Source organism: Mycteria americana, chromosome 4 (genome assembly GCF_035582795.1).
Source record: "Mycteria americana isolate JAX WOST 10 ecotype Jacksonville Zoo and Gardens chromosome 4, USCA_MyAme_1.0, whole genome shotgun sequence".
Taxonomy (NCBI): Eukaryota; Metazoa; Chordata; class Aves; order Ciconiiformes; family Ciconiidae; genus Mycteria; species Mycteria americana.
In genome coordinates, this window is record NC_134368.1 from 88660627 (window position 1) to 88675773 (window position 15147).

The window sequence follows — 15147 nt, forward strand, 5'->3', positions numbered from 1 at the left end:
GTGAGGAGAGACCAACTTTTATGTAGAATCCTGGAGCCTTACCAAACAGAAATTTAGTAGAGAAATCTAGTAGACAATCTTATTTTGTTTGTAATGTTATTTTCACTGTTGAACATTGCTATGATTTAACTGAAAGTTATTTAAAAGTATTATTACATACGTTACTATGTAACATACATAAAGGTAATTAATATATTAAAGCATATGTACATGCAATATTTTTCTGTTGCATATGGGTGAATAATAGGGACTTCAGATATTAAGCTAACACATCTAACTGAGTTTTATCAAGTAACCTTATAACTCTTGAAGTTGCTTAAAGCTATAAAGCTTGAAAGGTCGCTTCTGATTTGCACTAATTGTGAAGACATTACCCATTTCACCACCTAGAATCTTCTTTTGAGGTTGACTTTTCTCTTTTCATGTATATCGGTAAAAAGAAAAAAAGACAACTATATCAAAACTGGTGGAATTACAGCCTGAAAGTAATAAGCCTGCAAAAATTAAATCTTCCACTTCTAAAACTTCTGAGATGCTTTGGAGCTAGCATCTACATGCTTGCTTTTTTTCCCCCCTTCTCATCCTAAAAATTAACTGCAGAAATTGTTAAATTTTAGTAATAGGAGTCCAGATTCCCTTCTCCATAAACAATCCCCTGAGTAGATAACTAATCATAACAGTAATAGAATAACTTGCATGTATATGTTTTTTCCTGATACAAGTTGGGTTTTGACAATTTGTTGTGCTCCTCTAACTACTGCCCTTGAAGTAATTGTGTTTTAAAGTAAGAAAAGATTTCATTGTAGTACAAGTTAAACAGTACTGATCCAGCCTTTTTTTCCCATTCACCAGGCTATACATATTATTGTGTAATTCCTCTTAGTATGTGTTCCTTATGAGCTATTTAAATCTAGCCCAATTTTCCTCCTAGTTCAAACTAGACATGAAGTGTAGTGATATTCCCGTCATCATTACTCTCATTTAGTATTGGCAATATTGTCTCAAATGTATTCTCTGTTCCTCAAAAACATTCATTTCCTCGTGCAAATCATTAGGAAGTATTGGTATTTTTGCCCATCAGTGCAAGATAAGTCCTCTACCTTAGATGCTGTTTTCTGCCTTCCACACTCTCTCCTGGGTGTAAAGCATATCTTGAGCAAAAGAATCCCCAAAAGACCATTTGCTGGACTCAACTGCACTTTGACTCTTTGGAGCTGCATCTCCACGTCAAAGCTAATCACTCTCAGGAAAATCACTTCTTTGGAAGGGGATCCTTGATATTTTGCTAGCCTATGAATACCTGGATCAACCCTGCATAGATTTCTCAGCGTGGGCACGTGATTAGGGATGGTGGGAAGAAAGAAACATGATCCTTTTCAAGTTCCTTTCCAAATGAAACCAAGCCCACTGACAGCCCCAAATCAGAATTCAAGGCTTTGCTGTGCAGGTCATCTAAATCTATACTTCATCATGTGTTGTTCCCTGAAGTACTTTTGTCTTGTCTGTATAAAACCCTGTTTCCGTTCGTTTGGCCATCTGAAATTTACTTTTAAAAATCTAGTTCCTAATATGTGGTTATGAGTTTTGTAATAACGATTAAGTTGGAAATTTTTGCCTCAATTGAAAAAGCCATCCTGAAGTTGAAGAAAGGCCCCTCTAGTGTTAATTCCGTTGTTTAACATTACTTGCCATCTAACATATGAAAAATACACACAGTTTGCAAAAAAACCCCCACCTCTACATTATCCCTCTTTTCTTTCACATGTACTAGACTAAATTATTGCTTTGTGTTCACAGTGACAAACTGACTTTCTCTCCTAATCCTTAAGGCTTCCTCCACATGGATTAAAAAGTCCAACCTGCAGTAGAAACTAATGAACTGGTGGGCACAATTGGAGGAAAATGCTAGTGAGTTCATATGTTTCAAAGAAAACTGTAAAATCCTCTTATTACACAGAGAAGAGATAATCTGTTCCACGTAGGTTTCATTCTGGTCTTTTGACACTTACAAATATTCATGTTGTGAAGCAGATGGTTTTTCTGGCACATCTTGGGGTTTCCCTGAGAACTCAGTTTCTACTTGTTCCTTATGTGCTTGTCTCAGGAGCTCAGCCATTGATACTTCTGCCTCACTCCTGGGAGTACTGTCCTGAAAAGGGGAATAACTGACAGACACGTCTTCCTCAGAGACAATTGGAGGATGTTCCGGTGGCTCACTGTCTTTAGATATTCTATGTTGTTCTTCTTGCTTATGTCTTGAACTGTACAGTTCTTCTTGCAATGCAGAAAACCCTTAAAAAACAGAGAGATAAGAAATGCCGTTACAAGTCTTACTAGAATGCAGGAAGTCCTTGTCATTCTCCATGTGCATTTAAAATCCCTGGATGGAACACGTTACCTGAAATTTTTAGACATCTTCAGTGGGAGAGGACATAACCTCTCTAAGTAGCTGAAGGAACACTGGATTACCACTACTATTGCCAAATAATGAACCTTGACACTAACAGCCAAAATAAAATTTACTTAGAGTAATTAAACTTGAAACCCTCAAAGTATGAAAGAAGATTCACAACAGGTTTTTTCCAGCAGATAAGGACAGGTTTTAGCGACGTTTTTCCCCCCATCCATTAAATTATCTGCTTATGGAAAAAATAACTGCACAAGCATGGACAAAGAAATTCACACAGGACTAGGTGCAAGACCTAGCTAATTTATATGCTTCAAAGCATATAAACACATCCACCCACCTCCAACCCCTAATCTCAAAGCAAGGGCTCTCATTCTGCAAAAAATGTAAAAGAACATATGCTTTTCTGTTCCACAGGCTACAAGTCACAAGCCTTGGCATTTGTTTTTCCTTACTAGCTGCATTCACTAGGAACCTATTGAACTCTGAATAGCCTGGGGGAAAACATAACTGCTTGTACTGAATTTGAGCTGGACATGAAGGTTAACGTTCTAAAACTAATCAGTTGTGATATTAGAATGCTAATTATAGGAAACAATCTTCTATTTCTACATTCTCTTAAAGATGGGACGTTTGCAGCTGTCTAATGCTTCACCGAGCTACTAGCTCAATACTAAGTTAAGGATGTAAAAGTATCACTTCCAGAAAAGAGAATTTTATTTCACATAATTTGGGGGTGTTTCTTCAGTCTACAACCATAGATCTAATCTACTGAACTTTTAAACTTAAGAAATCCAACAGCATCATAGCAGAATTACAATATCCTGGATACTTGAATCCAAAGTTTTTTCCAAAGCATGGAGCAGTTTTCCTTTTACAAATCTTGGTCAAATCCTAATGCAACCTTCTTAACTTTTATGAAAGTACTTGTATAAGCAAAAAAACCCCAACAAACTGAGCATAAGTATTTGCAGTAGTCTCCGAGGACATTCCCTTATTTGCTTTATAAGAATCAGCTAATGCAGAGATCTTATACCCGGTGAAATAGTGACCTGTGTGATGTCATGCTTGCATTCATCCATATTACCTGTGCTTTCAAAATGCGATTCTAGTGCTCAGTCATAAGAGTCAACAGATTATCTTAGTCAAACATTTCAGAACAGAAGCTAGAGGTCAGATGAGATAACCTGGGCAGTCTGGATCAGGAGATGTTTACCTTCACTATGGTCCAATCCTATTGTTTGTTCAATTTCTGCGTACGTGCGAGTGCCGTGGACCTGCATGGAGTCTATGCCGCTGGTCTCCATTAGGTGAACAATATCCATTCGGTTGATTTTTGTAAGACATTGGGTAAGATTTGTATCTGTGGCATTAGAACGACACCATGTAGCTGAGTTAAAAATGTCACATGCTCTCTCCCTTCTGTTTTCCATATGAAGGACATATATAGGATACTGAGCAATATAATATCATACATAAAATACAGATGCATTTAGAAGCATTGCTATGTAAAAATCTAAAATGAACTGAAGGGCTGCCTATAAAAATTACCACTCATTTTGGTTTTTCCTTTAACGAATTTGTTTAGTTTCCCCAAACATTTTTCAGTTTAGGAAAATGAGGCCTCAGTGTTTTTCCACTCTTTCTTTGCTGTAAGATGCTCTGCCTTGCCCTCAAATGAACAAGATTAAACTATTTTCTCTGAGAATCCTATGATATGCCATGTTATACAGACAAGCTTAAAAAAAATTAAGTACAATCTATGGTCATTCTTTCTATAGCCTACATTTTACCCAAATTTTCTTTTTGTGATTATAACACACATCTGCCACCTCAACTAGAAAACTGGAGACAGTTATATGTACTATAACTGGAAACGAACCTGTTGCGTGTTTCCCATCCCTTTCAAGCCAGTATTTGAGGAGTGCATGGCTCTGGTCTTGAAGTGAATTAGGATTTTCAATTCGGATCTGGTGAATTTGCTCTTCTGTGAAATCCAGTTCTCTTGCTAGCTCTGAAAAAGAAATCCATCTCTGTAAAGATGTCTTTTTCTTCTTCCCCACCTTATATCTATTTTACGGCTGTCAGCAGCGAACTGGATTATAAACTTTCCTGAAACCAAATTCTCTTTGCTTCTATGTACCTTGTGTTATATTCAGAGGCATCGTTAAACAGTAAGTTCATGACAAAGACAGAAATGCGTTATGAGCATCTAGAAATGCCTAGAAGTGATGGGTCTGTGTGAGCTTTTTTTTTTTTTTTGCATCTACCATGCCTAGGTCTCAGAGGGACAACACTACTGACAAAATTTAGCAGTGACAAGCTATCAAATAGAGTGCAGTTGCAGAAATAGCACGAGCAGATAAAAATATTTCTAGCTACAGAGCACCCTGCTCAGCAGATTCTACCCTCTGAAATGTTGAGTATTTCAGAAACTTTGATCAAAATCCAGTAAAAGAATTCATTTTGAGTAATGGCATTTTGTAGGGCTAGATTAAAGCATAATACTACTACTCCCCTGGACTTGTTTCATTTAAAGAAAAGTAAATGTCTATGAATTACAGTCGAAAACCAAAAACTGAAAATGTGAAACTGAGAATAATGGATGTCTTTCTGATGTAGCATAGGTTCAGACTGCAGTCCACAGAAGAGAAATGGTTTGATAGTCTGTAACATCTTTATTGTATCCAGAATCAGGAGCTGCTTTCTGCCATCACCAAACTAAGATGCAACTAGTTGAAACAGGTCATCAAATGCATTAAAGCCATGGAGAATTTGTGAGATTCCTACTGCTATTCCTGGTCTCCAGATTTCTGCTTCTTTCACAAAGAAGGATTCATCTTCTATTCCATTGTCATTATCACTATAGTGGCATGGACTTGATTTTGGAGGGTGTCATGTTTTAACAGGGTGGAGGGAACCCTAATCCCAAACCCCAGATAATCTTATTTCCAGGATGGTTTGTAAACTGGTGCAACTGTAAGCTTCAACAAATATACAGTAACTACACATTAGATTCAAATCCTAGGTAGTCAAATAAGTTTGAACAAAAACCAACCACTGTTTTATCCCCCCCAGTAACATTTGACACAGTAATCTTTACTATAATCAATCTTTACCATAATATAAGACAGGAATATTTATGCAGGTATATCACCCTGCCCTCTCTAAAATGCTATAAAACATGAATGTCTATTTTGATGAGCATTCATTTTTTCTAGTTTTGTTTTCAGAACTGTCTATTCATTTATAGAAATTTTTCAGCAGATTCCTAATCTGTTACATTGCATAGGTCCACATCCTACTGATTTCAAAATAATCCATGTTGGGATGAGGGACATACGCTCCCAGTCTTCTCTATGGATTGAAATAGAAGACAGGAAAGGAAGAGGTGAGTAATAAGCAAAAGTATCAGTGATAGTTTGCATATACTCTGAAGATGCTTATAAGAACAGTATAGAGCACAATCCTCCTTATCAAGGAGTTAACATTTTTTCTCTGGTATACAACTCTTCTTTAACTCCTAGAGCCTTGCTTATTTACAGGAGTGTGGTAAAGCTCTAGGGATAGATATAAAAAAGTGTAGGCCTGATTGAGTTTTTTTGGCAGCAATTTTTTGTTGGATTGCACAGTTTGACACAGCATTGAGATTTCTGCACAGCTCTTCTTCTTTGTAAACACTTTTGAGCTGATTTTCAGTGACAGACACCTGCATTTCATTCTGTTACTTTCACTTGTCCCCAGTAATGTTAACTGTCTCAGATCCACGAAATCCACAATATTAAAGTGATTGTTACAAATAGGTCCCTTTTTATCCCTTTTTCCTCGGCACAGTTCTATAGAAAAGAAGCTGACGTCATTTATCCCTATAGTGGCCGTCTAGCTCAGGAGTACCAGAATACAGATGATGTTTATTCATGTATTCATTTATCTTCTAGCCAGAGTTGTTGCATTTTGCAGGATAGAGTAGGTAACATATGCCAGCTCTTTGTCACTCTCTCGTCCTAGGAGTTCTCCCTCTGGAGATGCCACAGCAAGTGCAGAGGCCTTACCTCTGCATCTGAGTTCTTACCTAACAAGCTATAGGAATCTTAGCAACCAGAAGACAGTAAGCTACTGAAATATTTCTATAAAACATCTTTAGATAATCAGGAAGTCATCTGAAAGAAACATGAAAAAAGTGAGGAATGCTCCCTTCCTTTCTCTCTGGGGCAGACAACATGCATTTTACCTGTCCAGCTGAATCCAAGATGATCAGCAATGTGGGCCAGTCTTTCCTCTGTCCTTTCCTGATCATCCTGTTGATCTAAAGGTCAAAGAGAGCCATAAGTTGCCTTTTACAAAGTTAAAAACCATTTTCATAGGTGATATAGCCCAAGGGAAAGTGCTTTTTTTTCTAACTGCTGTAATCTGCTGTAAATATGGTCAGGCTTTTACAACTGGGTAACTAAAGTGAGGATTGTAAATCCTCAGGTTAAAAGGGAAAAAAAAAAAAAAAAAAAAGAAGCTTGATTTTTCCAAAAGCATAAGACTATCTACATTTTCCATTTGAAAATCAGGCTTTCATGTGAAAATCTAAACAAGGACTGAAGTGCTTACTGTGCCTATTTTGGCCAAGCATTTTATTCTAAAACTTCATTCTAACATTAAATTGATGACTTTAACTAAGTCAAGAGCCATAGTTTTCCATGCCTCCTTAGTAAATGCCAAGGTTGAAAAATTCATCTGGACTCAGCTTCTAATTATGTTCTTTCTGTTGTAGGGAAAGTTTTGTTCAAACAGTCCATATGGCACTTCATGTTATGGTTTGTATTTGAGATATTGTAAATTTAAGCGTCTTTGACCCTTTCAAGTAGGGAGTGCTACAAAATACTTACAATGAAGGCAAGGAAAAATCAGATGTTCATTCGCCAGTCTTCATTTATTTCTCACCAGTAATGGTGAGACTGACAGTTCCTCCCATCCCCAAAGCTAATTTGAGGATGGCAGAATTTGAGTTTTGATTTTCCCTGAATGCACACATCGATTGTGATACCTCAGATTGCTTAGAGTTAATGGTATATGCATGTTTCATTTTAGCTACTGGATTTCCATCGTGGCTACTCAGTAGTAGTGCACAAGTAGGTGAGAGGAAAACCAAACACCAGAAAACTTGTACTAAAGTTACTGGTGACACAGAATTTTTTTGAGACACAGATCGTCAAAAAAAGGAACGTGAAAAACTTAATTGTTTAAAACTTCTGCAGATTTCTTTGTGTAACAACTCAGAAGAAAATGAATTTGCCTGTCTCAGTTTCAATCGATACCCAAATATTCCATTATTAGTAAAAATTAATAGTTAAGGATAGGGCCAGGGAAAGCCAAAAGCCAAAATGTGCATGACCTGAGCAATCAGTTTAATGGTAAAACAATACATATATTTAGAAGTGTTTTTGCTTATTAAGGTAACACTTCCCATAAGCATTCATGGTTTGCAATCTTGAGATTGTTTCACAGACAAGAAAAATACAGACACAACACAAAAAACCAAACACAGCTCACGGGGGGGAAAAAAAAAAATACACAACTAACCACCAAAAGCTTAAAAGAAAAGGCCACACACATTACACGTTTATACAAACATACATACACACACACACCAAAGAAAACAAAAAACCAAAAAGTTTAATTCATGACATGCGTCGCACAGGGAATCCCAGTCGTTGGCAAATACCTTCAGCATGGTCATGGACATTTTCATCAGGGATACGTTCAATCTGAGTCTCTACAGACTCATCCCAAATGGGTCTGGTGTCAAAGATGTCTTCAGGAACTGACTGCTGAGTCTCACTGGATGGCACATTTTCAATAACTGAAACTTCTAGGGCGCTACTGCTTTCATCATCTGAAACTAATTCTTGTTCTCTCTCTGACTGCGTGAGTCTTTCCACTAATTTAGAAGCTTCATCACTAATTTCTTCAAAGAATTCTATGGAGTTTTTGTACAGGTCAAAAAAATGTTCCTTACTTTCTTTTGTGGGACTAAAAGCACTGCGGGAAGCTGTAGTGCTTCTGCTTTTAACTGGCAACCGTGATGAAAATACCTTGGGTCTTGCTGTTGTGGCCTCATCTGAGTCTAGCTCAAGCTTCATCTCTCTCTCCCTCTCCCTGGTCTCAGCTTCTGCCTCAGCATAACTCCTAGCTTTTATTGAACGTTTAGTCTTTGGGTCCATGGGAATACTTGCATCAGATTCAGATTTACTTCGGTTATCTTGTTTCATAGGTAGTTTGCTTGTCGTGTCAAGAGCTTTGGGTGACTCTAGCTTGCGGACAGATGCGTCTGTGTACGTATATTGTTGTTCAGCTTTTTGGAAAGCTGCTTTGACAGGAATTTTAGACTTTGGTTTCGTTTGGTCATCTTTTCCTTCACACTGCAAACTGTCTAGGAAGCCGTCTGTGGAAAGGCTCTCATCTTCCGATTGTTGCAAGGATTGCGATGCAGCAGCAGCTGTTCTTACAGGAATTTTGGATTTGCTTTCACAAGAAGGCACTGTCTCCATTAGAGCAGTAGGGATTTCAATCACAGACCTCTGCTCCTCTGGTGAAGAGTCTGGGGACTCATCACCCTGTTCAGAACAAACTAATCTAGTGACTTTGGAAAAATCTAATTCGTCTTCTACTACAGACTGCTCAGGAGAGATAGGGCAAGGCACCTGACTGCTATCAACCATGTCAGTCTCCGTTCTGGAGAGGGGCTCAGCTTCAGAGGCAGCAGTTTCTTTCTTTGGTGATTTTGAAGAAGCTGAAATACCCATTTTAATCGGAATTCTGGATTTAAGATCTGCTTTTGTGGTGCCTATGCTGACACCTTCACCCGTCATTTCTTCTGATTTATCACTAGACTCAGATGCTGGGGGTGAATATTTCAATGGATCTTTTTCTTGTACATCTGAGTCCTCTGATTCTGAAGGTGAAAATGGATCTGGTGAGCTCTTCAGCGTAGAAGATTCCACCTCTGCTGCTTCTTTCACTTCTTCAGGTAAAGAAACTTCTTCCTGAGGCTGCTGCCCCATTTGGAAGAATTGAAAGCTTTCATCTGGATAGTTCCTTTTGGTCATGTCAATAGCTCCACTTCTAGTCATTTCAAACAACTTTCCTTCCTGAAAAAGAAAAGGATTTTGTTCACTAAGTGGTGTCCCTTCTTCGGTGGGTGTTCTGGCTGGTGTCGTATCGGGCGTTGTGCCCTGTGATCGCCTGTCTACCATCAACCCAAATATCTTTTGTTCCTCTTCTTTCACCCGAGCTTCAAAAGCTTCATCATCTTCACGTATTTCACTCCACATGTCAGAATCCACATCAGTTTTAGTGATGACAACTTGACTGATCGATTTCTCCGTTTCATCTCTTATATCCTCAAGGGCAGATTCAGCTAATTTTGTGGAATCTGACGCTGAAGACCCTTGCGACATTTTCTGAAATGCATCCTCTGGTTTTGGCTCTACTTCCATATATACTTCCTCTGAAGAGTGATATTCGCTACCTGTGTCTCTGCTAAGTAAAGCTTCACCAGTCTGATCTTTTCCTTCTTCAACAGAATAGTTTTCCCTAGATAGCAGACTTCTACCAGATCCTACCTTACTTTCAGTGTCAGTAAAGAAATGTTCAGAAGACACATTTTCGTAAGGGCTTACTATATAAGGAGCACTACTTTCAGCAGCATCTGCTACACAACTTCCAAGTTCCACTGTTTCAGTGGTAAGGGGTGAATACTCTGGTAAGGGCTCCTCAGCATGAATATCTCTTTGAGATGTTTCAAAATCTGTATCTGCTTTTCCCAAATCACTTCCCAGAGCAGAAAGGTCAGTGGTATCATCTTCAGCCAGTTTGCCATCCTGTGGTACAGAGTACCCAGTGGTACTGTGTCCACAAGAACTATCATCTACTTTCTCAGACACAGCTCCTGGAGAAATGAGATCTGTGTGTGTTAACAATGCAGTGGTTTTGACATCTTTTTCAGTAGTATCATACTGCTGGAGTGTTAGTGAAGACTCAACACGAACTTCTTTTTGAGAACCGTCACCAATGGAATGACACAGAGTACCCCCAGATTGTGTGACAGGGGCATTGGGACTAACCGTCTCACTGTCACCTGTACTGTCACATTTTGATTCATCAGTTTCTGCTGATACACAACCATCAGAATGACAAGTGCTTGATTCTCTTGTGGAAGCCTTACAGCTGCCCCCAAGGATAAGTGGTTCCTCTTTGTCATCTTCTGTTGGCTTATCCTGTTCTGCTTTAACTGCACCTATCCTGAGAGAGCACTGTTTTGAATCAATGGGTTGAAAACCTGCTTCGTTGGGGCTAGAACTGGAGTCAATACTGGATGGTAATGGTGAGGGTGGCTGCACTCGGACCACAGGCTCCATTAAGAGGCCTGCGTCGGCTTCTTTTTTTAGCTGAGTCAATTCCAGCTCACTTTCTGAAGAGGAAGAACTTTTTCTAGATTCAGCTGCAGACATCACCACTGTAGGTATATCTTTTTCTTCTACAGCTGTTGACTCTGGTTCTCCAGCTTCACATGCAGCTTCTGAATCAGCAACTACAGAAGATTCATCTTGCTTACAATCCTTTTTGTAATCTCTCTTCTGTTTTGCTTCTTGTTCTAATTCATCAAACATTTTGATTTTGGTCACCATCTTAAACATCTCCTCTTCGGGGGTGAATCTCTTCTTTGGTTCACTTTCTGAATCATCCTCTGGTTCTTCACTGACTTCAGGGATCACGGCTGACTTTGGTATGTTTGACAGTGCCTGTGAGTCTACTGTTTTAGGTGTGATTTCATAGCTAATTTCTTCAGAACTAGGAGTTTCAGGTGAAAGAGGACTTTTCCCTGAACTCTCCATGAGGGATGTTTGCTCTAGACTGTCATCATCAGCACTTCCCTCAGGGTCACGGAGAATCCTGGAACGCACCGATGCCAGCTCTGGGCAGGTTTCTCCTTTGCTAAGAACAGACTGAAGAGGACCCTGCCCCAAAATACCAGCCTTCACTGTTTGTTCTACAGGGCTACTTTCAAGGGAATCACGGCAGGGAGACTCTTTCATAGGACTGGGCTCCAAAGAATCAGGCGTTTTGTGTGATGAGTTATCTTCTAGCACTGGGCTTGCTTCCAGTGAGTCTTTATGACTTATAGCCAAAGAGTCATCTGCAACTGGGCTAAAGCTTTCACTATCATGGCTAGCAAGTGAAAGTTCCAATTTCTGGGGACTTCTAACCACAACACGGCGTTCACAGGTTATATCTTTTTCTTTCTCTAAAGCAGTGTCATGTGTTTCAGAAGACTTAGTTAAATGTGCAGTGGTTCTGGATTCTTTATCCCTGCCAATATCTTTCATAATGGAAGCTGAGCTACTTTCTTTAAGTTTATCAGCCTCTTCTTCAGAGGCTGTAGGTACAAGCTCTTCTGATACATGGTCAGAATGAGACTTACTAGTCTCAGTAACAGCATCTAGCTGTCTTTCAGTAATACCTTTTTCATCTTCCTTTGGAGAAAGTTCCTTCGGAGAACATGTTTCTGCTGTTGTGTGTGCTCTAGCTGCTCCTTTAGCTTCTTCAATTTGCCCATCAGTTTTCTTTGGTGAGAATGAGAGGCTTTCAGGGCTCGTTTCTGGAGTCTCTGCCAGACCCTCATGCTTATAACTTTCCTCAGAGCTGATCTGAGGGGTTCCGTCAAGCAGGCTACCTGGAGAATCAGCCACACCTTCGTGTTTAAGGCTCTCTGAGCTCCCATCAAAAGCAGCACTTTGCAGAGAAAGAGCAGGAAGGAATCCATCTTTGACATACTCTGTGGGAAAAGCAACACTGAAAGGACTGGTCAGTACTTGCTCCAAGTTAAGCTCTCCCTCCTCTGTCACTGAAAGGTGTCGGAACTGTTGATATTTGTCATTATCCTCCAGTTCTTCTTTAATGACATCAGAAAAGTCTGTTGAGGTTTTTCTGTCAGGGCTGATCTGGAAGTCAGTATCTCCTTGGTCATCAGAAGTCCTGCCCTTCACAACTGCTGTATCTTTGGCACTTTCATCATCAAACACTGGAGGGAGAGGTTCAGTTGGTTTTTTGCTGCTCTGCTCTTTTACCTGCTCTTTACCTACAGCTTTCTTGGTAATTTCAACAGTAGAAATGTGCATTTTTCCTTTTTTTGATTGCGGCTCTTTCTCTGCTTTTAATGTCGTGCTTTGTTTGTCCTTCTGTTTGTCTGTTTTGTGGCTTGATACTCTCCTCGTTTCACTTTGTGACGAAATTGTTTTTCTCCGGGTTGTTTCCTTCTCGGGTAGCTGTTGCTTCTGTTTGACAGATTTGTGCTCAAACAGTCCAGATATATTCTTGGATGGGTCTTGACCTGACTGGAAAGCTTTCATCAGTTCACGAACTGACATGGTCTCTTCAAGTCTTTCTGTCTTAGAAGAAGGTGAAACAGGCGGTTGTGCCTTGTGTGCTACCGGTTTTTTGACTTGTACTGGTTTTTTAGAAGCCTTTTCAGCAGTGCCTTCTCTTGTTTGAACTCTGACAGGTAGTTTTGACCGTATTTTTTGTTCATCTTCCACTCGTTTCTGAAGAGCTTTAACTTTATCTTTTATTGAGCCAATAGGAGTTTCCTCTATAACAGGGGATACAGCTTTAGCCTCAGGAGCAGCTGTCAGTGTTAAGCCAGGTTCCTCACCTAGCGCCTCATCTGAAGTGAGCTTCGTTAGTCCTGGTTGTTCTTCACTGCTGCGCATCTTGCCTTCCTTTTGCTTGTCTCTTAATTTTGTCCTAACTGGCTTTTTAATTTCTAAGGCTGGCTTGTGTTGCTCCTGCGGACTTAGTGTTTCAGCTGGAGATTCTTGTCCTTCTTTTTCAGAATCTCTGCTTACTACCACAGCTTCAAACCTCTCTTCTACTAAGTCTTCTTGCAAAGCTTGTGGCTGTACCTCATGAAGAGAAACATATGTTTTTAAATCCTCTGCAAGGTAATCTACCCTTCCTGTCGTGTCTGGCTTCTCCGTTTCTGTTGTCCCTTTGTCTACCCTGACTTCTACACAGGTAGGTTCAGTGACTTCTAAAGGAGCATTTCTTCTGGCCTCTTCAATTTCTTCATCATCGACAATGACCCATTCTTCTTCTACAAGTTCTTGTTTGGAAAGGGACTTCTGCAAAACATGTTCTTCTCTGGTATAGGATCCACCTCTCAGAATTTCATTTACTTTTTCTAAGTCTTCTTTCACTCTTTCAACTATTTCAAAAGGCTCTCCTGGCTCTTCTTCAGTGGGTTTTCCAAGATCTTTCACTTTAATGGAGCCTGATTTATCAGAAGGGTCAGTTGTCAAGATGGCAGTCATTTTGATCAAATCTTGTTTCATCTCAGAAACTTCAGACAACAGGTCTGGACTGGCTAGTACAGGGACTTCATTAACCAGATGGCTTTTCAGGATAGATGTTTCTGTAGATTCTGTCTCGTCATCTTTGATGCGAACGAAAAACATTGAAAGTAAAATGGAAATCAAAAATAGAGATTGGAAAATGTAATCAGGACTGAAAATGACAGTCTTTGGTTGCAGTGGTAGGAAGGTCAACAAAATGGGCCGGGAATGGTGGATCCACAAGATCTGAGGGTACAAGAGCAAAGCAAAGCTAACAGGAGGGGGGGAAAAAAAAACTGAAAAGGAAAATGGCAGGAAATAACTTGCTTAACTTTATCAATATAGCACAACCACACATACGTTACCAAAGCTGTAACAAACCAAATCAGGACACCACTAAAAAAAACCAAAACAACAACAACAACAACAACAAAATTTAAAATTAAAAACAGAAGAAACACAGTGAAGTTACACAAAGATAGGCATCTCAAGATTGTTCAGATGTTACAGATCAATGTTCAAATAAAAATAAACGAGAAAAAAGGGGGAAAGCATTAGAACTGATTGAAAGTCGATTTCCTCTAAGAGAAAGCCAGTGTTAGCAAACTGTCAGAATAACATTGGGTTAACATTTTTTGTTCTTAATGACCAAAATAAAAAGTTAAAAGTAATTCTGCAGTAATCTAAAATATGATCAAATATGTAGAGATCTGAATCAGCTGCAAACCGGCATTTCATCTAAGGGGATTTCACACCTAAACAATGAAACAAACATTCTTTTGTTTTAAGAGGCATGGTCCTTTCCTTGGAACATCCTCATTGACAACTAATGAATTGATTGAGGAAAGAGAAGACAGAGAAGAAAAGGAGAGATAATAAGAAAAAACTGTGAATCAACTTAGAAGTGATTTCAAAGTTTTAAAAAATGTAATGTATGGCAACCAAAAATCAGAGACAGTCACACTAGACACATACATACAATTCATGTAAGGCAAGTTATTTCCATGCAAAGCAAAGGTGTTGCAAAAGCTGCTGGGTATGTAGTTTCAGTTAAAAAACAATAGCTCTAAAAATTAATCATATAAATTAAAGATACATGAAAATATTGTAAAACATACTGTGGTGAAATATTTGTCTAATCTGTGCAATCAACATACAGTAAGCTGGATGTAGGTAATTCCCATTATGCCATAAAAGCCTGCTGGGAATATTTAATTTCAGGAAGGACTACGAAAAAATGTATATTTAACAGAATGAAACATTGGAGGACTGAAGCAAGTTATGAACAGAATGCAATGCTTAGAATTTATAATTGTACATTTTTCTTTTAATCACATCACATAAAACTTGACGCATTCC

At 39.0% G+C, this 15147-nt stretch overlaps 1 protein-coding gene across 9 annotated transcripts in view; it reads right to left on the reverse strand.

The window, feature by feature from the left end:
* The window catches only part of ANK2 (ankyrin 2), a 203607-nt gene that overhangs the window by 12660 nt on the left and 175800 nt on the right, over positions 1 to 15147 (reverse strand). For 8 of the 9 annotated variants that reach the window (XM_075501225.1, XM_075501222.1, XM_075501223.1 and 5 more), the window contains 4 exons: positions 6639 to 6713; positions 4290 to 4421; positions 3624 to 3770; positions 2010 to 2292 (listed from right to left, as the gene is read on the reverse strand). In XM_075501225.1, the coding sequence (XP_075357340.1) occupies positions 2010 to 2292; positions 3624 to 3770; positions 4290 to 4421; positions 6639 to 6713 (637 nt within the window). Of the gene's footprint in view, positions 1 to 2009; positions 2293 to 3623; positions 3771 to 4289; positions 4422 to 6638; positions 6714 to 8120; positions 13890 to 15147 lie in introns of all 9 variants that reach the window. The other variant, XM_075501226.1, reaches the window with a different exon arrangement.